This window comes from Onychomys torridus, chromosome 9, assembly GCF_903995425.1.
Source record: "Onychomys torridus chromosome 9, mOncTor1.1, whole genome shotgun sequence".
NCBI lineage: Eukaryota > Metazoa > Chordata > Mammalia > Rodentia > Cricetidae > Onychomys > Onychomys torridus.
In genome coordinates, this window is record NC_050451.1 from 7,761,170 (window position 1) to 7,785,438 (window position 24,269).

Consider the following 24,269-nt stretch of genomic DNA (forward strand, 5'->3'; position numbering starts at 1 on the left):
CTTATACATAAGACATTTCAAGTGTTTATAGAAATGGCATGGCTATAAAATAGAGATGGTGTAGTCATTTTCAACCTACAGCTATTATTTGTTATTAACTTGCCAGAAGTTTGTTTTAAATTGGTAACTCTTTAAATGACTGTCACCAGGTATCCGTTACAGCACTGATGTGAGTGTGGATGAAGTGAAAGCGCTGGCTTCCTTAATGACATACAAGTGTGCAGTGGTTGGTAAGTGATCCTCTCTGCAGAAGTGTGTTCATATGCAAGGGTACTTTTAAATTACTACATTTTATTACTGTGTTTATTATGCTATATGTGTATGGGGGTCAGAGGCAACTTGTAGAGTTCTCTCCTATTTTCTTTACTTGGATTCCTAGAATCAAACTCAGGTTGTCAGGCTTATAAGTACTGTTACCTGCTGAGCCAACTTACTGGACCCAAGGTTACTTTTAGTATGCCATAAAAATAATTAACAGAGCCGGTATGGTAGCACACACATTTAATCCCAGCACTCTGGAGGCAGAGACAGGCAGATCTTGGAGTTCAGGGCCAGCCTGGTTTATAGAACTGATTCTAAGACAGACAAGGCTGTTACACAGAGAAATCCTGTCTGGAAATATCAAATATTTTTTAACAGAACTGTAATTTTAACAGAACAGAACTGTTTTGTTTTGTTTTGATTTTAAAGGGCCTGGTTGGTTGGTTGAAATGAAATGAAATCTTACTGAACAGATATTACAATGCTAGCCAGGTGTTAATTAGAGTTAACCAGTATTTTTTGTCTAAGAGAATACTGTATTTATTTTCCTTCTACTATGATTTGATCTTTATAGATAAGCATTTAACAAAGATTTATGTTTAAAGAAAATCCAGTTAGCTTTTATAAAAATTTCACTCTTTCGTTTTGGAAATGATGACAAACTTTTGTATTTCCTTAATATCTCCTCGGTGAGAGAGAGAGAGAGAGAGAGAGAGAAGAGAGGAGAGAGGAGAGAGGAGAGAGAGATTGCTGATGCAATCTATACTGATATACACCACACATGCAAACATACAAACAAGGAAAGAAGCCAGTCTACAGTCTTTGTTTTCTTGTGATGCAGATGACTGAACCCAAGGCATCTGCCTCTTAGGCAGGCACTCTACCAACCAAGCTATAGCTTCAGCAGTGGATTTATTTCTGGAATTTTCTAGAATTGAAACAGTCATACATTTTTGTGATAAAGGTTGTGTTGTTCGAATCTTAAATGGTCTTATAATTAAAAAAAAAAAAAAAAAAAACCAGAACCAGATATCAGGGTGAAAGCTGAAAGATCAGAGAAGCAAAGCAAGCCACGGCCACTACCTATTACCTCACCAACTCCACGAATCCTCTGACTGAAATCCTGAGCCTTTACTCGAAAGGGTCTCAGCTGAACTGCCTTAGTTCCTGTTTGCTCACACCTTATATCTGTTCTCTGCCCAGTCATGTCACCTCCTGGGATTAAAGGTGTGTGCCACAACTGCCTGGCTCTGTTTCCAGTGTGGCCTTGAACTCACAGAGATACAGACCAAGCTCTGCCTCCCAAGTGATAGGATTAAGGTTGTGTGCCACCACTGCCCGGCCTCTATGTCTAATATAGTGGCTGGCTCTGTCCTCTGATCCTCAGGCAAGCTTTATTAGGGTATACAGTATATCACAAAGTTAAGTATTCCTAACCTGAAATGCTTCAGAATCTGAAACTATATAAACACCAAGATGATACCCCAGTAGAGCGCTCCATACCTGAACCATATTATCAAAATGTAGACAATAGTAAAGTGCCCTACACCATTACCTGTAGTCTATGTGTATATGAAACAAAATTCCCATCTAGAGTTGGATCCCATCCTCAAGATGTCTAATTGTGTATATGCGCCAGATCTCATTACAGATGGCTGTGAGCCACCATGTGGTTGCTGGGAATTGAACTCAGGACCTCTGGAAGAGCAGTCGGTGCTCTTAACCTCTGAGCCATCTCTCCAGCCCCTGTTTTTACACTTTTTAAGCTTTATAAGGAACAACATCTTTCAGTCTTCTCTTTCAGATGTTCCATTTGGAGGTGCTAAAGCAGGTGTTAAGATCAATCCCAAGAGCTATACAGTAAGTATCCAAATAGGGTTTGTATACTTGGGGCCTGAAAGTGTGTTCATCATACCAGTGAGATTAGTGGTTTCCATTGCTTTCCTGAAGGAATAGGGAAGAAATAACTGTTGAATGAATAATAAATTAGCTAAGTATTGTATTTTGCCATACTTGTTTACCTGCTTGTTTGCCACTGATACCTTTTTCTTACTTGGTAAAGAGTTAATATTTTCATGCTGTAAGACATTTCTATTTATGTTTTAAATTTTGATCTGAAGTTTTAAGCTGGGTTCCCAGCACTGGGAGGCAGAGACAGTCAGATCTTTGTGTTCAAGGATAGCCTGATTTACATACTGAGTTCCAGTACAGCCAGAGCCAAAGAAACCCTGTCCTGAGAAACCAAAAATAAACAAATAAAATTTTGACCTGAAGGGTGTTGTGTTTTGTTTTGTTTGGGGGGGGCGTGGCTTTGGTTTTGTTCTGAGACGGGTTTCTCTAACGGTCCCAGCTGTCCTGGAATGCAGAGATCTGCCTGCCTCTGCCTCCAGAGTGCTGGGAAAAGGCATGCACCACTACCACCCAGCCTTGACCTGAAGAGATGCAGAGATTTTGTTCTTGCAATAAATAACAAATCTAATAAAAATCATGTTTATTCTGTTAGTTCCAAGTTAATTAAAACTGCTGTAGTGTTCAACATAAACTAAATTAATGATCTGTATATAAACATAATAACTGATTTTATTCCCTCTGAAATTCACCTTTTGATGACTTCCTTGAACATCCTATCACCCACAGTTGGGTGTGTCTTATTTCTGTAACTCGTTAAGAATTCCATACCCACTAGACGGTGGTAGCACACACCTTTTATCCTAGCACTTGGTAGGCAGAGCAGGTGGATCTGAGTTCAAGGCCAGCCTGCTCTACAGAGCTGGTTCCAGGACATCCAGGGCTGCACAGAGAAGGGGTGGGGGGGTGCAGCAGCCCACGTCCATCCTCAGATGTGTCTTGTCATTTTTTTAGTACCTTTCTATTAACTTTCATGCCGATATTAAAACATCTTTATTAAACTTCAACTCGATTTCACTTTTTTGCCTGAGGTTTTTGGTTTTTTTTTTTTTAAGACAGGGACTCACTATGTAGCCCAGGTTTACCTCATTCTCTTCAGTCCTCCTGAGACACAGGATTGCAGGCATGACCCATGGGGTCTATAGAGATATAATTGTTTTGTGTGTGAGAGAGGAACAGAAACAGAAGGAAGAAAGAGTTTGGGGATGATATCTCTGTCTCTAGATCCTTCTGCCTCAGTGTCCCCAGTGCTGGAATTACTGACACCACACCTGGCAGGTGTCAGTGGATCTCTTAAGTTCACAGCCAGTATAGACCATATAACAAGTTCAATACCATTCATGGTTGACTCTGTCATAGTAAGACTCTCAGAAAACATTCAGTCATGTCTTTACCCCATGCACACATACAGGATGGAGAACTGGACCCAGGCTCTGATCCTCACATACTAGCAAATGCTCTACCACGAAGCTATATCTCCCTATCCCTCTTGGCTTTTTTATTCTGAAACAGGGTTTCATAGAGTTGCCTTGAAATCTTTGTAGTCTAGGCAAGCCTGTAGACAAGTTGCTAAATGGTTTTATTAATAAAAACCTGGAGCCAGATATTGGGGTAAAAAGCTGAGAGAGATCAGTAAAGCTGAAAGAAGTCAGCCATGTTCTTACCACTTGGAGATCCTCCGCCAAAGAGACCTATTTCCTGTATACCCATGCCTATATGCCTTTCTGTTCTGCATCTCACTTCCTTTCTGCCCAGCTACATCATTTCCTGTCCGTCTATACAAACCTCCAGACTTTTATGGTTAACTAGTATTGAAATTTAAGGTATGTACCACCATGCCAGGCTCTGTTCCCAGTGTGGCCTTGAACTCATAGAGATCCAGACAGATCCTGCCCTTTTTTGTTGTTGTTGTTTTTGTTTTTGTTTTTCGAGACAGGGTTTCTCTGTGTAGCTTTGAGCCTTTCCTGGAACTCACTCTGTACACCAGTCTGGCCCCGAACTCACAGAGATCCTCCTGGCTCTGCCTCCCGAGTGCTGGGATTAAAGGAGTGCGACACCACCACTGACCGTCCATTGCCTGACTTCTGTGTTTACTACAGTGGCTGGCTTTCTCCTCTGATCCTCAGACAAGCTTTATTGGGGCACACAGATAAAATATCACCACACAAGCCTTTTTTGGGGGGAGGGGGGAGCTGAGGATCGAACCCAGGACCTTGCGCTTGCTAGGCGAGCGCACTACCACTGAGCTAAATCCCCAACCCAACAAGCTTTTTAAAATCAGTTTTCATGCTAGGATTATTGACCACTGGTTTTCTTAACCACTCTGAGATATATAGTAACTTCAAGGTCTGCCTAGGCTGCTAACCCTGTCTCAAAAAATCCCAAACAAAAAAGGAAATAGTGTCTGCTCTACAAGTTGTGCTGTGTAGTGTATGAGGGGATGTGGAAATGTTCTTTACATAGAAAGCAGGAGAAAAATCCTCTCCGTTTGATTTTTCTATCAAAATGTTTTTCATTGTTTTCTTTTTTTCTGTCTCTCTGCAGGACAACGAATTAGAAAAGATCACACGGAGGTTCACTATGGAGTTGGCAAAGAAGGGTTTTATTGGTACGTACTGTTCATTGTTCTGTGCATTTCTGTATAAAGTGGAAACACCTAAAAAGTAATGGTCTTGAATTAAACTCCTGCCTTTATAAAGTGCCTGGATATAGTTGTCCTTTCCCTTCCAGAAACCAGGTTTCTTTATAGATTTCATGGACATATCTTGGTTTTTTTGGGTTTTGTTTTGTTTTGTTTTTCTGACACATCTCCATTAGGCAAGTTCAGGTTCTCACTGCACAATGTGGGACAAGGACACCAAGGACATTCTTTTCTGAAACATGAAAAAGGACACGGCTACCAAATACTGGATTTATAACTATTTTTAACATGTGAAAAAATGGTTTTTTTAAATCCATCCAGTTTTTTTCTGAAGCAATAAAAATCTGATGTTATTTGAAGCCAGTGATTTTTTTTTTTTTTTTTTTTAATATATATTAGCTGTTCCCTGAGAACTGACAGTGAGGCTGATGTAATGTACCCACTGCTCCATGCACCATCACTGTCTGAGGAGGACTTGTTAGTTATAGGGCTTTTGTGAAGCATGCTAAATTTCTAGGGTTACTTCCATTTGTTTGTTTTTTTATTGCCTTGTATTTGTGTTGATATGTTCTTTGTGAGATACGAGTATTCTTTGTGATGTATACATGTTATTTACTCTTTGATTTCTAAGCAATTTGTCTTATATTTCTTGGTCTAGAAGACTTCTGGTTTATTTCAATAATTAAAGTTATTCAGTGAAATGTTAAAGGAAAACTGGCTGAAAGGGGGTTGGGGCACACGACCACACTCCTAACTCTGCTTTCCTGCCCTTGTGTTTTCCTCCATGTTTCCTCCACCAGTGGCAAGTTCCTATGAAATTAAGCTATATTTTGAAACTTGCCCTGTTTTTAGGAAATAAGGTATGCATTAATACAGGAGTGAATATACAAAGAGGTAGAATGTTGTAAGATTTGGTCTAAAATCATTAGTTCTTGACATGCCTCATATGAACACTGTTATGAGCTTTACTTGTACCTCATTGCCCAGGAACATTTTGCTAACAGAAGTTAATGAGCACCTCACTCATGCCTACAGGGATGCTTTTTTATTTCAAGATAGTGAATTGAAATCATGTCTCAGCCTGGTGATGGCCTTCGTGGTCATTTAAATAGAATGGTTCCTCTTAGCCTAAAATCTTAATATATTTTAAAATCCTTGTGCTTTTTAGATTTCATTCCACCATAGCTGTTGCCATCTAGAGTTTTTATCAGCTTAGTTATGACAGCTCCAAAAAGTACAAAGTGACTCAGTGGAACTCAGAAAGAAGGTGAACCTTAACTATGAAGACTTGGCCCCTTTGCTTGTAGAGGGCAAACTTTCAAAGCTCTTCTGTTATTTCCTCCCTTCCCTTGCTGCAGAGTTCTCCACTGTGACTCAGACTTGAGTCAGAAGTCTCCATTGTGACTCAGACTTGAGTACGAATTCTTACCCTGTTAAGTGTGTGGGTTTAGGATCAGCTTGTCAAATTCCATGGGAAATTGGGTGGTGTGGTAATAGAGGAGGAGACCTAAGATTTTGATAGGAATGGTATCTATAGACCATTCAGTGGGGGATTGCCATGTTTACCAAATTAAGTTTCCCAACCCGTAAACATGGACATCTCTCTGTTGTTGAGCCTCTTAGTTCTTTAAGCCTTGCTTCTCACTTTCTTAGTACTAGAGACAGCCACATGGTCTACTTGATGCTGTTAGGAGGGATATTGGTTTGTTGGGCTTCGGGGGGTGGCTTTTTCTGTGGGTTTGGTTTGGTTTGATTTTTTAGATTGTTAGTTTTGGTTTTGTTTTGTTATTTGGAGGATACTTAGTAATCAAACCCACATAGGTAAGGTGGTACATATTTAATACAGTGTTGTCCCTGTACAAAAGGAAATAAATAATATTTAACATTTGTAGACCAATATGGCTGTTTATTTCTGTGCAGTATCAACTAACTTGTATATTGTTTTCTCATTTTATAACTCTTCTTTGTTCAGCCTTGATAATAAAGTAATACCAGCCTCACAGAATACACTGGAAAATACTCCTTCAGATTCTTAAGAAAGCTTGGAAATGTTCATTCTTAGTGTGTGTTTAGATGGTACCTATCAACTGTGACTTTACCCTGCAGGTTCCTCATATCTCTGTCTTTCTTATTCCTCCTGTGTCTCCATTACCAACATTATCATGGTTTCAGCCCTTCCTTTAAATCAAAATGGAATTAAGGATTTATCTGTATTACAGGAATTACTTGTGATGTGTTCATCCCCATAGATCGATTTTACGAGAGGCAGGAAACTCATGAACCTAGTAGGAAATCTGTCTTCCAACACTCCTTAGATATTTCTAAGCAGATTTGGTGGCAATTTCTCCTTTGTAGCTTAGGAAAGAACTGTGGTTAAACAAGGTTATAGTGCCCTATAGCCTGAGTATGTCAAAAGGAACATATGCAAAGCAGACAGTGAGTAAGGCTAGAACATCAGGCCTTGAGATAGAAGCTCTGTATGGAAGACAGGCTTATGAGGCTAGACGTCCTTAGATTTAAAGATGCCTAAAAGCAGATGAGGATGTGGAGTGACAGATTAGATAGGACCATAAGACTTGAACCTTGACCTAAAGATTTTCTCATTTTTGATTTTGACTATCTTGTATTCGTGACATTACAATTTGATCAGAAAATTAGTGCCTAGTATTGGGTCCCGTGGAAGAGCTTTATTTTATGGAAGGACTTAATAATTTTTATATATAAGATCTTTATTGACAGATAATTCACATAGTATACAATTTTCGTGTTTGCACAATTTGATATACTTTAGTCCTCATAGGCCCATGATACCATCACCACTTCATTTTTTAGAACATCGCTGTCTTCAATTTCTTCTTTTTTTTTTTAATGTTGTTTATTGAAGGAGGGAGGAGGTCTTAAATACGTTAAATACAGGCTTACAGCACAATGGGGGAACCCCGGAGGGCAGAAATTTGCTTCCGATGTTTTACAACCTTGCATCTAAGCTGTTAACGCCCAATATGCTGGATACACAGACAAGGAGCTTCCCTTAAGTATTCAGAGGGGTGGAATCTCGCAGGGAATTAGCATGGGGGGATATCAAGGTCAAGATCAGTAAGCAAGGCAACAGTTACCCAAAATGGGGGCCAGGGCCCTATAGGTCCCCCCCCCTTTTACTAAAAGATGAGCTTCTGACTTAGGTTGCATGGGATATCAGCAGGTCACCTTACCCGTCATGGAGACACCTGTCCAGGCCACACAGGTGCTCTGTCTTAGGTTGGTGAGCGCCCCCCAGACATTACCCGTCTCTGAATACTCATTATCATAAAGAACTTGAGCATTTTTAAAGTTATTTGTATGAAAATAACTTATGATATAATTCAAACAGCATATTGTAGAGTAATAATGCTTAAATCCAAGAATATAATAAACAAGTTGTTGATACCTATCTTTCTAAACATGTGTATGTAGACATGCATGTGAGGGGATAGAGAGGGAAGGAAGAAGGGGATAGAATTTTATGTAAATGAGAGTATACATAGCGATATGAAACCTGCCATCTTCTATATGGTAGGTTTGGTAATAATTCCAAGTTATTTACATTGGGAAAAAAATCAACTTTTGAATGACTATTACTTTGTGTAGCTGTGCCTTATCTTCCTTAATTGGCATCTTAATAATTTTTATCTTAGTTTTGAGTATCTCTGCATAGTTCTCCCTTTGCAGTTGGAGTGACCATCACTGAATGTGTTGCTTAGAAAATTCACCATATCCAGTGGTGTTAGAAGCAGCAGTGGTACTGTCACTGTGAGCCAATGTTTGATATTCTCATACCTTTTTAGTTTTTCGAGACAGGGTTTCTCTGTGTAGTTTTGGTTCCTGTCCTGGATCTCTGCTCTGTAGATCAGGCTGGCCTTGAACTACAGAGATCCACCTGATTCTGCTTCCCTAGTGCTGAGATTAAAGACGTGCGCTACCACCACCCGGCTCTCATACTTACTTTAATTTGCTGTGCTCTGGTGAACTAAATGCTAAGCCCAAAACCTTTCTATACCCCACCCATTGGCTACTAAATCCAACAAAAGTATTCTGTAAGTGAAAGCATCACAGGCCTTATAAATACTATCTTGAGCAGTGTCACGTTCCCCCTTCTCACTTAGTGAGAAGGCCTAAGCCAGTGGGGAGCGAAACTGTTTCATACACATCTACTCAGTAACCAGAATGGTCCTGTTAGGGGGGAACTGAGGTTGAGGGGCCAAACATTTGCCAGTGTCATACTCTGAAACCCCAGGAGTAACTTCTATCTGTTGTCTGCAGGTAACTTCCAGGTACAATCCAATAAATTTCAGTGAAAAAAATAGCCACGTGACATTATGTATAGAAGTTTCATAGAGAAGAGGCATTTAATGAGTATTTTTGTGGCTTCAGTTTGTTACCAAAATGAGATCTAAAGTTTTCTAGCCACAATGACATTGTTCTCTTAGAGAATTGCAAGCATCTTAATGTTTGGGATAAGTTTATCTTAAAAATTGGCGCACTGCCCTTTCCCTGTGCTCCCAGGTCCTGGCATTGATGTGCCTGCCCCAGACATGAGCACGGGTGAGCGGGAGATGTCCTGGATCGCTGACACCTATGCCAGCACCATAGGGCACTATGTGAGTATCCACGGAACCCCAAGGCTTCCTGCATTGCTGTCCATAAGAAGTAACAATAATCTGAGAAGTGGGTAATTGCTGGGTTCGCCTGCCTTTTAATCATAAACTTGATATGCATATTACTTTGCCCTCTCTCTAGTCTAAAACTCTAAGCATAGGGAGTTTACGTGAATTGGGCTTTTGCTTACGTGCTGCACTGTACTGAGCACTGAGGCCAGACCTTCCCAACCAGGGCAGCTCACTTGCTGAGGCACTAGACGGCATGTTCAGTTCTGCCTTTCCATCAGAGTGCTTTCACTTAGAGAGGAGCTAAGGCTCATGAGCTAAGGTATGAAAATGGTGTGATATAAAGGTAGAGTTGGGGGTTCTGAAGAAGGCCTTTTTGAAGAGATATTTGAGATGAACCTTGAAAATTTGATTGAATTTCAACATCGAGATTTGGGGGCTAAGAGGAAGAGAAACAGCTGAGATTGAAGAAGGTAAGACATACTTGTGTAAAGGTGACAGAGGAGGTAAGTGAGCCACCGATGTCAGCTCTGGTGGGGGTTTTACTGATAGTGAAGAGGCTTTGCTTTGACTCATCCTTAGCAAGAGGGGCTGTCTGTGTGTGATACCAGCCCCTGACTCATGAACCGAGCTGGAGAAAACAGCTTGTCCCTGAAAACTATGAAACCTTGGGAAAGGAAACATCCATAAACAAGAAGTGAATATTTATTTATTCTTGAGAGAGAGGATACAATAACATAAAGTTGGGGGGGTGGCTTAGGAAAAAACGATTTTTTTAAAAATACTCACCGGGCAGAGGTGGCGCACACCTGTGATCCCAGCACTTGTGAGGCAGAGGCAGATGGATCTCTGTGAGTTCGAGGCCAGCCTGGTTTACAAAGCGAGTTCCAGGACAGGCTCAAAGCTACAGAGAAACCCTGTCTCGGAAAAAAAAAACAAAAAACAACAAAAACCTCATTTACACTAAGTAGAAGTCAGGTGTGCACTACAAGTGATGTGTGTGTAAGCTGTTTCAAAGCTTTGAAAAAGGATAGTGGGGCCTAACCAGAGCCTTTGGAAGTCGGGTCAGTGCAGCCCTCTTTGGGAATGTTCTGAGCTCTGAAAGATGGGAGGTGGAGGCAGAAAGAAGTGTTGAGGAAGTCCTGGAGTCCAGAAGAGCGGTGAACTTGAAGGGCAGGGAGCCTGTGTTACACCCAGTCAGCAGAGAGGAGAGCCCTGCCGGTACTGCTATCAGGACTGCAGTCTTTGTCCTGAAAAAGAAGCTATGGCGAGCTCATCCTCGGTGTTTCACTCTGATTAGCAGGGCATGGGATTGTTGGGGCTGGATAGAGGATCCCAGACCACAGGAGCGCATGAAAAGAGGGGAATGGGACATTTCCAGTAAACGTCCAGCTAAGAAGAGTGGCATTGGAGAGAAGCGAAGGGATGGCAGTCTGAAAGGTCACTGCTGCCTGCAAAGAGTTTTGTTGTCTGGCTGTTGATGGACATGAGCCTTTGTGGGAGTAAAATGCTGGGGTAGTCAGGGTTGCTTTTCTGGGGCCTGCATGGAAGGCTTTGGAGGGAGGCACATTTCCTGAAGCAGTGTTGCACAATGCTTGGAGCACAGGCCGGAAGGCCATCTGCATTCTAGCCTGCCTCCTTCACCCACAGCTTCATGCGCTGGGAGTCTATGCTTCCTCAATGTAAGCTAACAGTCAAGTCTCCATGAGACTCTTGGAGCAGTCCACCGCCCTTCGTGAAATACAAAAAAGGGAAGGAATTGTGAATCTATGAAGTGAAGTGCAGCAGTGATAGATAGATTTGGACTACCACTCTGCTTTCATACCTCCTTTTCTCTTAGCAGCCCAGTTTAGACGGAAACTCGAAGCTGTCCTCTTGCTTGGGCTCCCTAAGTGCTAGGTTTGCAGCTTCACCGTTCGCCTGGCTTGCACGCCTCAAGAAAGCCCTAGATGTGCTTTCTCGTTCTTGAGCGGGGCTCCTCCCTGACCACCACCGCAGGCTGCTAGGCAGTGCACTGTTATTCGTAGCTCCTTCACAGTTGGGGCAGTGCGAGGAAGTTTCAGGAGGCTCTGCCAGATAAACCTTGGACGGGGCTGGTAAGAGCTCTTCCATCTTTAACTGACAGGAAACCTAAAGACCCAGGTCATGGTAAGGAAGCCATCATGACTGGTCAACCAGCCCTACTACAGTTTGGTGTTGAGGGAGCATGGACATGGCCCCTACCTCCTGGGTTCCCAGACCATTACATATGCTGGGGAGTCAGCTGGTACCAGGCCTGACCTCACACAGAATCTCCTCCTGCCCCAGCATTTGCATTTCCACAGCTTAGAACTGTCTGGCACCAGCTTTGCAATTCTGTATTCATGGTGTGAATTATTCATGAAAGAGAACTGTGGGAAAACGACTAATTCTGAGGGCTTTACTAAACTGTCTTCTTTTCAGAGTTGTTTTCATTTTTTTGTTGGTAACTGTACAAGTAATGCAAGTCCAAGTTCTCTGGAGAAAATACTTAAATAGAGGAGTAAAACTCAGGTGACTTCTGGGCAGGGACAGAACATGAACTTAAGCACTTCATTGCAGGAGATAATAAATTCACTTAGGCATGCTTTTGCCCCTGGCTTAAAATTCTCCATCTTCTGTTAATCTGCTGGCGTGATCGTACTGCCTCCTCTCATTTCTTCTGTTCCATGATCACTGTGTCTGTTCCACAATGTTCTGCTTGCTATGTTTATAATGTGTGGTGCTTCAGAAGGAAACCCTCCCAAACCCATCTTTTTTCTCCTTTTCTTTTGTGTGTGTGTGTGTGTGTGTGTGTGTGTGTGTGTGTGTGTGTGTGTGTGACCCGAGGTCAACACTGTCTTCTGTAGTTGCTCTCCTCCTTATTTTTTGAGGCAGGGTCTTGTTGAACCTGGAGGTCACTGATTTGCCTACCCTGGCTGGCCAGCCAGCCCCAGGGATGTTCAAGCTTGCAAAGCTCTGCTTTACCAGCTGAGCCATCTGCCCAGGCCCTCAAGACCCTGTTTTACTAACTGTGACTCTTTGTAAACAAAAAGACCTGCACAGCCTTAATTTAGAGAAGGTAAAAGTGTAGGTAAGATTGAAATCACCCTCCATCCACTTGCACATCTGTCAATGCTACAGAGGCACAGGCTTCTGCATCTTGCCCAGGAACACCATTTCAAATTTTTCTTTTGAACTTCTTTCTTCATTTGAGGCAGGGTTTTACTGTGTAGCTCTGGCTGACCTGGAGCTCACTATGTAGGCTGGCCTTGAACTCAAAGATCTCCCTGCCTCATCCTCCCAACCCAAGTGCTGATTACGGGCATGTATCAATCCCAGCCAAAGTTCTTTTTTTTTTTTTTTTTACATTTTAGACTTCAAAATTAGCTTGGTAGACTATAAAACAGTATCTTTACATTCAGGAAAATTGCAATGCTTTTTCTGGTTCTGGGTTTTTTTGGTTTTTGTTTTGGCAATCTTAAGGCACTCACAAGTGAAATGTGAACCCTAACTTTTTGTTATTTGTTTTTTGTTTTTCAAGACTGGGTTTCTTCTCTGTGTGTAGCCTTGGCAGTCCTGGAACTCACTCTGTAGACCAGGCTGGCCTGGAACTCACAGATCCACCTGCCTCTGCCTCCCAAATCCTGGGACTAAAGGCATGCGCCACCACTGCCCAGCAATGAACCCTAACTTAATGTGGCTTAGGTTTTCAGTAAAAGAGTAATAGCTTCAAGATGAATCATGTCTACGCTTATGATATTGTTGTTTGTGCTTAACACTAAATTACTAAACTGTCTCTTAGTGTGAAATACAGCCTACCTTATTAGATTCCTAAGAACAGAAGGTTGGAAAAGGCCCCTCCCTTTTAATGAATATGAACTTTATATGACTTACACATACTCAGAGATTTGCACAAGCTTGTAGATTCTGTATAATCAGGGTACCCTTGAACATGAGCTTCTCCTGCCTCAGCAAATGCTGGGGTTACAGGCAGTGCCACCACACCAGCTTAACACACTCTTACTAAAAATATGTTTAGCTAATGAGAATCCACTCTGTAGTATTGGCTTGATCATAGAAAAAGGATTTAGTTCTGGGTATCGTGGCACGTGCCTATAATCCCAGCACAATCTCAGAAGGTTATACAAGGATCACAAGTTCAAGGTCAGTGATCTGTCTCAAAAGAAATTTAAATTCTTCCATTAAATTGTGACTCCAAAAACTCTCAAAGAATTTATTCTCATTATTATTAGTATCATTATTATTATTTCATGGTATGGGGTTGACCCTCTAGCCCTCTCTTACAGGATATCAATGCACATGCCTGTGTTACTGGTAAACCCATCAGTCAAGGAGGCATCCACGGGCGCATCTCTGCTACTGGCCGTGGCGTCTTCCATGGAATTGAAAACTTCATCAATGAAGCTTCTTACATGAGCATCTTAGGAATGACACCAGGCTTTGGTGACAAGACATTTGTTGTTCAGGTAAAACAATTTGGGGGTTTGGTTTTGTTCTGCTGCTTACATTTATTTATTTTTATGGGAAGACATGCATGCTACAGGGTACATTGGAGGTCAGAGCAGGAGTCAGTTCTTCCACTAAGTAAATTCCATGGATTAAATTCAGGTTGTCAGGCTTAGGTACACATGCTTTTACCCATTCATCCATCTCACCAGCCCCCAGTTCTTAATAACTGATATACACTAAAATTTTAAAAGTTTTTTTTTCTATTTATGACATTAAAATTAGAGAGTTTGTTAGATTTTAGAAGGCTTTTCATTTTCAGAGTGAAACATCTTTTTTCTTCTTAACCTTGATGTGATTCATAGAATTAGACCCAATTCAATATCTCTTAGATATTAAATACATGACTGTCACTTTTTTGGTCCTTACTTAAGCATAAAATTGCATTCAGAGGGGAAAGGCCTCAGCTGTGCAGCCATTGTAAGTATGCAGAAATATTTCTACATTGACCTAAATTTGTTTCTGTGTCCACACGTATTTCACTTAGAAGTTTACATTCAGCACTACCTTAAAATGATAGGCTCTGACTGCATTGGTGTCGGTTGTCCCCACTGCCAAGGCTGTATAAGCAAGCAAGGTCCCTAACTAAACTTCTCCAGGGCTCAGTCTTGTAGGTAACAAGGTTGGGTTTCAGATTCTTGAGCATAGAAATTGTCATTGAAGAAGCCATTCCGTACAGTGCTTCTTTTTGTTAATATATTTACTCATTTTGTTAGTACTTGTGTGGACATATATGTGCCACAGTACACGTAGAGGTCAGAGGGAACTTACAGTGGTTGGCTCTTTCCTTTCACTCTATGGGTCATCAGGTTAGACTTGGTGGCAAATACCTTTCCCATAAGCCATCTATTGGCCCAGGAAATTGCTGCTTTTAGCAAAAATATTGAGACTTGCTTCTAAATTGTTATCAGCATAGATTTATGTTGGTCAAAATGACCCATACTATCTACATCAAGTCTGTGTCATGCATAATTGTTCTTCACAGGGATTTGGTAATGTAGGCCTGCACTCTATGAGGTATTTACATCGTTTTGGTGCTAAATGTGTCGGAGTTGGTGAATCTGATGGGAGTATATGGAATCCAGATGGTATTGACCCAAAGGAACTGGAAGATTTCAAGTTGGTATGTTATTCTGATAGCTGAACAGTCTTAAATTTTAAGAGAATAGTTTTTTGGGGTTTTGGGGAGGGGGGGTTAATCATGTGTTCATGTGCTGTGGCATTCAATTCGTGATCAGAAGACACTCTACAGGAGTCTGCTCTCACCTTCCACAGGGGTCCCAGGGCTCAAATTCAGGTCATTATTGATCGCAAGCACTGAGATCTCACCAGCCCTGAAAAAATAATAACATTTATGTTATTTCTTTTGAGATGGGAGGCATGTGCCACCAATGCACACGTAGAGGACAGCTTGCAGGAGTTGTTTCTCCTTCCGCCACATGGACCCTGGGTGCTTGAACTCATCATCAAGCTTGGTGGCAGGGACCTTAAGTGTTCTTTCTTCTTTTGGTTTTATGTTTTGGTGGTGGTGTTGGGTCTTCGTATTCAAGCTTGGGTTGATCATCTTGCCTTTTCCTTCCAAGTATTGGTAGGAAAATGTTTGGGTTGTTTTGTTTTGTTTTGTTTGAGGCCTGGTCTTGCTCTGTATGCTTGATTGGCCTCATTCCCTGGGTAGCCCAGGCTGGTTTTACACCCACAGCAATCTCCTTGCCTCAGCATCTCTAATGCAGAGATTACAGATGTGAGCCACTGTACCTGGTTCTCAAAGAGCTCTAAATAAGTAGATTTTGTATAATAGGCACTGAAGATAGCATTCAAACTCTGTTGGAGCCATTAATTCTGATTTTCAATCAATTACAGCAACATGGGTCGATTCTGGGCTTCCCCAAAGCGAAGGTCTATGAAGGAAGCATCTTGGAGGCTGACTGTGACATCCTAATCCCTGCAGCCAGTGAGAAGCAGTTGACCAAATCCAATGCACCTAGAGTCAAAGCCAAGGTAAAACCATTGTAAGAACAGATGGGCATCATCAGTGTGGAATGTCATAAAAAGTCTGATCAGTGATTTTGTTTGAGTCACAAAATTATACCACCATGACCACTTTCAAAACATAGTTAAGAATATTAGAGAAACAGAAAAGTAAAAGGTAACTGTATATACACTTTGTAGAGAAATTTAATTTTAACCAAAATTATGGTCTTCCTTTTAGCTCCTTAAATATACACTCATCTCTTTCCTGTGAAGATTTCTTGGCATCTGTGCATGTCCCCAATTCTCTTGCAGATCATTGCTGAAGGAGCCAATGGACCGACCACTCCAGAGGCTGATAAGATCTTCCTGGAAAGGAACATCATGGTTATTCCGGTAGGTCGCCTATGCTCTTTGGTTTTATATGTTCTGGGAATCATTTCTTTTGCTAGCAGAGAGAGGACCTACTGGTGTCACAGTTGTAGTAAATTCTTAATCTTTATTTACTTCTAAGAAAATATAGCAGCAAGGCTGAGGCCAGGGTCTCAGTGGTAGGGCCCTCATAAGAGCACACATGAAGTTCAAGGTTCAGTACACAGCACCTCAGGAAACAAATCAGAGAGAGACGATAATATGCCAGTCACTTTTCTCTCAGTCCTGAACACTTTGTCTAGCTTCTAGCTGTAACTTGAGTATTAGTAACCCTCAAAATCTAGTTACAATAAATACGTATATTGTGCTAGAAATACAATTCTAAGTTAAATTCTTAAGGTTTGTTACCCAGTTCCTAACTTGATGCATTGTGAATGTCTCTCACCGCTTTACTGAAGAAAGAAGAAAAAGAAAAGGAAAACTTAGTGCAAAAGAGATGACACAGCCATTCAAAGCCTGTAGTGCTCTTGCAAGTTCAGAGTGTCATCATTGGATGGCTCACAGCCTGCCTAGACTTCTAGCTCCAGGGATCTGACACTCTTCTGGCCTCTGTAGACACTCATACCCACACATACACATTTAGTTCTTTTCTTTTCTTTTTTTCCCCTGCTACTATGGAGAAGAACATGTGTTCAGAGTTTTGGGTGAAAATGGGGGGGGGGGGGGTGTTGGGACTTCATATGGACTCTGAAGAGACCACTTTGTAGAAAGCAAGTGTTTTTATATTAAAAAAAAAAAAACAAATAAATAAATAAACTCACTTAACTGGAATAGGCTGCCTTAAGTGGTGGCAATGGTAATGCTATCTTCTGGTGAGGCACCATCAGACCACTAGTTGGTAAACCAACCATTTAGTCTGAGATCATGGTAAAAATAAGCTAGCTAAGATGCGTTTGCGGTGTTCTCTTTGTTGGGGTTGCTATTGTTGTGGTGAAACACAGTGGCCAAAGCAGCACTTCCTCATCACTGATCACCATCAAAGGAAGTCAAGGCAGGAACCTGGAGACAGGAGCTGATGCAGACGGCATGAAGGGGTGCTGCTTGCTGACCAGCCCAGAGGCAAGCGCCACCCGCAATGGGCGAGGCCTTCCCACATCACTAGTTAAAAAAATACCTACAGTAACATTTCTCAGCCGCTAGGTTACAACCCCTTTGGCAAATGTTCATCTCCAAAAATATTTACATTACAATTCACAGAAATAGCAAAATTACAGTTATGAAGTAGTAGCGAAAATGGTTTTATGGTTAGGAGTCACCAACATGAGGACCTGTATTAAAGGATTGCAACATAGTAGGAAGGTTGAGAACCACTGGTTCCCTCCTCAGATGACTTTAGCTTGTGGCATAAAGCTATCCAGCACAGATGTTCAGTCTGCCTTGGTGCTGAAATTGAGTTCCTGACCTGACAGGATGTGATGCAGCTGAGGTCCTAAGCACCAGCCCTAGCAGTTAATAAAGTTACCATCCTTCCCTTTTCTCCTTCTCATGTCACATCTTGTGTACAGGATCTCTACTTAAATGCTGGAGGGGTGACAGTGTCTTACTTTGAGTGGCTCAAGAACCTGAATCATGTCAGCTATGGCCGACTGACCTTCAAATACGAAAGGGACTCCAACTACCACCTGCTCAGTGAGTTCTCAGAAGTGTTGATGTCCCCAAAAATTGTCCTTTGAGCCAAAGAGAGAGCTGGAAGATCATACACACTGAGGAAACCCTTTCCTGATAATGCTAGACACCTTTGCCTAAGAACAAAAAAGGTTTTCTGTCTCCTGGTTCATAGAGCAAAAGGACACATTTTTCTCAAACATAATATTTATAAATTAATGATACTGTAAAGTCTTTTTTAACCCTGAACTCCACCACTGATTTTATTCATCCCTCTCCTTAATTGTTCTCAGAAAAGTGCTAGCTAACATTTATGAAAATGTTACAATGAAACCCATTCTTTTATACACTAATTAAAAGTGCTACCTAGTGTGGAAACCCCTTTTTGAGACCTCTGGTAAGAGTTTTTATTTGGCCAGAGTAAGTTTAGAACTTCTCATCCAAGCTGAAATAAAACCAAGACCTCCAACTGTGTCCCTGTACTCTGCCACCCTGAGAATGTTCCTCTCTGTCCTTTTCTCTTCCCTCAGAATTTTTTAGCAGCGCCAAGGGAAGAGAAGAAAGCCCTAGTGATGGGTGTTATGGAAAGAGAGCAGTGACCTAAATTCACATTTCTGTAGGAATTTGGCAGGCTTCTCCTTGCTGAGTTCTAATGGTTAACCCTTCTGTCATTAGGAGTGGCGATTTCTAAAACATTAGTTTGGGGCTACACATACAGGTTAGAGTGACTTTAAGTTCTACGTTTCTTTTCTCCCTCTGTTAACAGTGTCTTCCCTTGATGTCTTGGCTTTTTACAGTGTCTGTTCAAGAGAGTTTAGAGAGGAAGTTTGGAAAGCATGGTGGGACTATTCCTGTGGTCCCTACAGCAGAGTTCCAGGACAGGATATCGGTGAGTGGTACTTTACACATGCTCCCTGCCCTGTCTTATAGGCTGGGCAAATTAAATGGAGTATTATCAAAGGATCTTAACTGTAATTGCAGTATGTGGTTATATTTCATCATTCCAAAAATGATGGCAAATAAGTAATTCAGTTTTGGGTACTTAATGATTCAACATAATCGTGAAGGATTGCCATACTTTTTAACTCAACTTTCAGAGACTGAATTATATGAAATAATTACATGGACACATAGAGTTAACAGATTAGAAAAATAAATCAATCAGGTTTTGGCAGGATGTATCAATAGTATAGACACATTACAAAGATCTTACCAGGACATTACAGAAAATATGGACTACAAAGGCATAGCATACATGCATGGGAAAAATTATTTAACCTAACTGTTATGTTCTGTTTCTGTGGTACTGGGACTTGAACCCAGGACCTTATGCATGTCAGGTAAATGCTCTGTCACTGAGCTACAACCCTATTCCCAAGTAACAGATCTTAAAAAGTCACTGACTCAGTTGAACAGTCAACCTTAATCCCAACAATACTGCAGATAGGTAGACCCCTTGGAAATGTTGAGTTATGAAGTACTGTAGCACCACAGACGGCAAAAGTAGGAAGGGAAGAACTGAGATGAAGATGGCTGATGCTCTTGATTCTTTGCTGTGTCCCTAATGCCTGAACATGCCTAGGACATAGTATTTTTACTCAATGTTTGCTGGATGGGTAAAAGAAACTGCACTATTTCTGCCTGAGAAGCAAGTTTGTTTCATCTCCCTAATTTTATAGACCAAAAACAAAGTATAATACAAGTGTGAATTGCAAGATGTTCAGTATAAATAACTTTTGGGAGGGTTGGTTTTTGGTTTTGGGGGGGTTTGTTTTGTAACAGGTAGCCAAGAATGAGCTTGAACTCCTGATCCTCCTCCTTCCACCACCCAGATTCTGGAGTCACAGGCATATGCCATATGGCTGGCCAGAACAGATCACTGTTTTTGGTAACCCACTTCAAGTTTGGTTTTTTGTTTTTTGTTTTTGAGCTGAGGATTGAACCCCGGGCCTGCACTTGTTAGGCAAGAGGCAAGCGCTCTACCACTGAGCTAAATCCCTAAACCCCCACTTCAGGTTTTTATCTGGCACTTAGGATATAGATTGTATAGCTGTCTTGTGTCACACTGGGAGTGGCAGTGACTTACACTTTGGTTGGTTGGTTGGTTGGTTTGGGTTGGTTTGATTTTCGAGACAAGATTTCTTTGTGTAGCCCTGGCTGTCTTAGAACTCACTTTGTAGAACAGGCTGTCCTTGAACTCACAGAAATCCACCTGCCTCTGCCTCCCAAGTGCTGGGATTAAAGGTGGGCACCATCATGCCTTGCAGTACACTTAATTTTTAAAGAAACTCCTCCAAGAAGCAAATGAGATAGAAGAGTCTGTAGAAACAGAAAGCTCTTAGTTCCTCCAGCTGTGTACTAAGTGCACAGGCAAGAGCTTCCCAGAGCTGCTGCTGTCTGGGTTAGCCATATCCCTTCTGTGTCTGGTGGCTCTGTCACTGAGAGAGGTGTCCCGTGTGCGAGGGTAGCAGCTGTGTAGGATAGCTTGAGTGGAGGATGCTAATCTGACTCCTTGCCTGCCCTTAGGCTTCTTTTCTTTTCTGCAGTATCAATCCTCAATATCCTTCTAGAGACATGAAGCATATCTTGATGTGTTTTTGTTAAGTTAATGTTCTATTTCCTAACAGGGTGCCTCTGAGAAAGACATCGTGCACTCTGGCTTGGCCTACACAATGGAGCGATCTGCCAGGGTATGTGCAGATGATAGCTGCCTTTGTGTTAATAACATGAAACACAGATAAGCGCGTTGTCTCAGCAGGCACATTGCTTTGGGATGTTGTTACCTGGTCTCCATTTATGCACAGCAAGACATGTTCTGTTTGTCCTCAGTTGATGGGCACTATTGTCAGTACCTCTGTAGGAAGAAATCAGGCTGAGTTAGGCAGTTGACTGTTACCAAAAATGGTGGTTGGCCAAACTAGAATGCTGGTCAATCCATTGCTATTTAATAGCCCAAAGCTGACTTACTATAGAATTTGGTTTAACTAAGAAATTTCTGACTTTTAGCTTTTGGGGATTTTTTGGTTTTTGGTTTTTTTTTTAATCACTTGAACCCTTTTTACACTGGGGCCTTAAATGTAACATAATTTGAGCACAATTTTTCTGACTTCTTTTTTTGTCTTTTGAGATAGCATCAGTCTCTCTATGGAGTACTGACTTGTCCTGGAACTCTCAGAAGTAGACCAGGCTGGGCTAGAACACAAAGAGATCTACCTGCCTCTGCCTCCCAAGTGCTGGGAAGAAAGGCTTGTTTCTCATTGATCAGATCCTGCCCATTTGGATTTCCAGGTTGAAGCAGGCACACACAGACTCTGCTCAAGGAGGCAGCACCTCTTAGTGTACTGTTTTTGCTGGGGTTTGTGTTTTGTTTTGCTTTGGTTTTTGTTTTGTTTTGTTTTGTTTTGTTTTAAAACAGGGTCTCATGTGTCCTAGGCTGGCCTTGAACTCACTATGTAACTGAGGATGAGACCGAACTCCTTATCATCCTTTCTCTACTTACCTAATGCCTGGATTATTAGCATGTGCTGCTATGCTTAATTTTTGCTGCTTTGTTTTAAATTGAGATATAATTAAAACACTGTAATAGGCTGGCACGATGGCTCCATGGATAAATCTGATCATCTAAGTTCAATCCTTGGGACTCACGTGGTAGGAGGGAAAAACAACTCATTTAAGTACTGTTCTGACGTCCCATGCACATTGGAACATAGGTGTGCATATACGCAGCATACACATAGACAAAATGAACTCATCAGCCTGTAGTGTAATCACAAGGCTGTGTAGCTGTCGTCACTGAAATTCTAGAATGTTCCATTGTCCTGTTGTTAGTTATTTTAAACAGTCACTGAGTATGTGCTCTGAGCTCCTTCCAGATAACAGGCAGAGGAACCACTCACGTCTGTAGTTCTAGGAGTTATTTCTTGCTGTTCCCTGGACAGTGGCAACAGAGAATTTGTCACTCTCCAAAAACATTTCTGCTGCTACAGTCATTTGTCTTTGGCTGTTGAAATCTTACACTTAATTGGTCTTGGGGTGGGTGACTAGTACCAGGAATCCACACGTACCTTTTGTGTTCCTAGCTGGCTACTCAGTCAGGTGGTCTCACTGCCTTTTCCTTTCCAGCAAATAATGCGCACAGCCATGAAGTACAACCTGGGATTGGACCTGAGAACAGCTGCCTATGTCAATGCCATTGAGAAAGTCTTCAAGGTGTACAACGAGGCTGGTGTGACCTTCACATAGACAGGTCCTGACTTCTTTACCACCCACTTCACCTGTAATCTCTGCAGACCTGTCACAGGTTTACATGTAACCACAGAAATCTGTTCTTGTGACCCATTAGTTAATGGACACTGTTCCCAGCAAGTCAGTCCGAATCAGCCCCTTAAGAGAGATTAGGTTAGAGGATCATGTACAAGCTATGTGTGAAAGTAGGAATCACGTGTATCCGAGAGCCACTTAGGTACTTTTTCTAAGTAAAGTCTCTGCCTGCCTCCTGGCTGTGCTGCCTTACTCTGGGCCCTTCCCAACAGGGTCAGTGCTGTTGCCAGGGAAAGCAATCAAGAGCAGTCAGCCACTTCGGGACAAGTCTGGGAACTTGGACACATAAAAGAACTAGGTGTGTGGCATTTCCAAAGGTGGCATGGTCCGCAAATGAGTTATTGCTGGTTGACATCTGCAAAATAACTCAGTTTTCTAAGTTGCAAACAAAAACAAAGCTATTTCTCTTATGTATTTTATTCTTTCAGAATAAAATGAGTCCATGCTGCTGTAATAAATTGCCTTTAATCACTTAAGCCTAACCTTGACTCAAGCAGTGAATGCTTAAACATAGTAAATGGAAGACGCTAGTTTTTATAACATATCATTTATGGCTCATCGGCACTGCATTGTTGTCAGGAGAAACAGTGGCACTGTGGGAGCACTCTCATACATGCAAGTGACAGGGACTCTGGGGAATTTGTAGCACCATCCAGGGAGCACAGTAACCTCTTTACCATGAAAATAACTTGTTCTTCTCATTAAAGATCCAGTGTGTTGAGTAATTGAACCGTAATTCAAATAGTGTCCCAGAAAAAAAACCCTTGGGCTCCCTGTTTGGAGTCTGGCTGGCTCCACTGATTGTGTGCCCCTTCTTCCAAGGCTTTGCATTCTGCACACCGCTTCTCTAACAGTAGGCTGGAGACTGCCTGGAGTTGACTTTTGTTTGGGAGTCATTGGCCAGGGCTTTTGAACAGGAGTGTTCCACGGAAGTACCAGATATTATTTATATAAGAATGAGTGCTTTTTTTTTTTTTTAACAATATCCTTTCAGAAATTTCTAACTACTTTGTAACTGCATGATTAACTTCATGAAAAAAGCAGTTATTAAAAGTCTACCTTTTCCAAAGTGTATGTTTCTTTTCTGTGTTTTCATATTTGAAAGTCTCTTAGTAATTGTTAAAACAGTAATTGAGGTGTGAAAAAATTTCTAACTGCCTGTGTCATTTCTTTTGTTATGAACTACTCAAATTCTTTGTTTTGCTTTTGTTTTGGGTTTTTTGAGATGGGGTTTCTCCGTGTAGCACAGGCTGTCCTGGAACTCACTCTGTAGACCAGGCTGGCCTTGAATTCATAGAGATCTGCCTGCCTCTGCCTTCCAAGTGCTGGGTTTAAAAGTGTGCGCTACCACTACCCAGCTAGCTGCTCAAATTTTATTCCTGGATTATTTTTTAATTTCATTTTATTGAGCTATAATGGCTGTTCTGGGGAAGAGGCTATAATGTGTTAAACTAATATGCTAGTTTAATTTCTGGTACTTTTTGTTTATTCACTTGTTTAAAACAGGGTCTTAAGTAGTGTAGGCTGGCCTCAAACCTGCTATTAGCTGGGGCTAGCCTTGAACTCCTTCCAATCCTGCCTGTTGCTCCAGAGTGCTACTACCATCATACCTTCCCCTTTATGGTATCTTCTAAATAAAATTTTGTTTCAAGCAATTTAGCTACAGAATTTAACGGCTACTTAAGATAATATTGGACCAGGCAGTGGTGGTGCAAGGCAGGCAGATCTCTGTGAGTTTGAGGCCAGCCTGGTCTATGTTGACACACTACATAGATAGATATTTGTACATCCATAGCCAGGATGAAACCAGTTTAGATGTCCATCAGTGAATGAATGGATGAACAATTATAGCATGTATAGGTGTTGGAGGGGTGGGGGATTCGCCTGCATGTGTGTCTGTCTGTGGTGCCTGTGGAAGCCAGGAGAGCACAACAGATTCCCTGGAGCAGGAGTCACAGAAGGTT

General features: G+C 41.6%; 1 protein-coding gene across 1 annotated transcript in view; it reads left to right on the top strand.

The window, feature by feature from the left end:
• Glud1 (glutamate dehydrogenase 1) overlaps positions 1–23,471 on the top strand; it is a 35,560-nt gene extending 12,089 nt beyond the window's left edge. The window contains exons 2-13 of the mRNA XM_036199564.1: positions 150–230; positions 2,066–2,121; positions 4,714–4,777; positions 9,353–9,447; positions 13,761–13,940; positions 14,966–15,103; positions 15,841–15,978; positions 16,264–16,344; positions 17,886–18,009; positions 18,783–18,874; positions 20,613–20,675; positions 22,108–23,471. Of these exons, the coding sequence (XP_036055457.1) occupies positions 150–230; positions 2,066–2,121; positions 4,714–4,777; positions 9,353–9,447; positions 13,761–13,940; positions 14,966–15,103; positions 15,841–15,978; positions 16,264–16,344; positions 17,886–18,009; positions 18,783–18,874; positions 20,613–20,675; positions 22,108–22,227 (1,232 nt within the window). The 3' untranslated portion in view covers positions 22,228–23,471. The remainder of the gene's footprint in view (positions 1–149; positions 231–2,065; positions 2,122–4,713; positions 4,778–9,352; positions 9,448–13,760; positions 13,941–14,965; positions 15,104–15,840; positions 15,979–16,263; positions 16,345–17,885; positions 18,010–18,782; positions 18,875–20,612; positions 20,676–22,107) is intronic.
• The last annotated feature ends 798 nt before the right edge of the window (positions 23,472–24,269 follow it).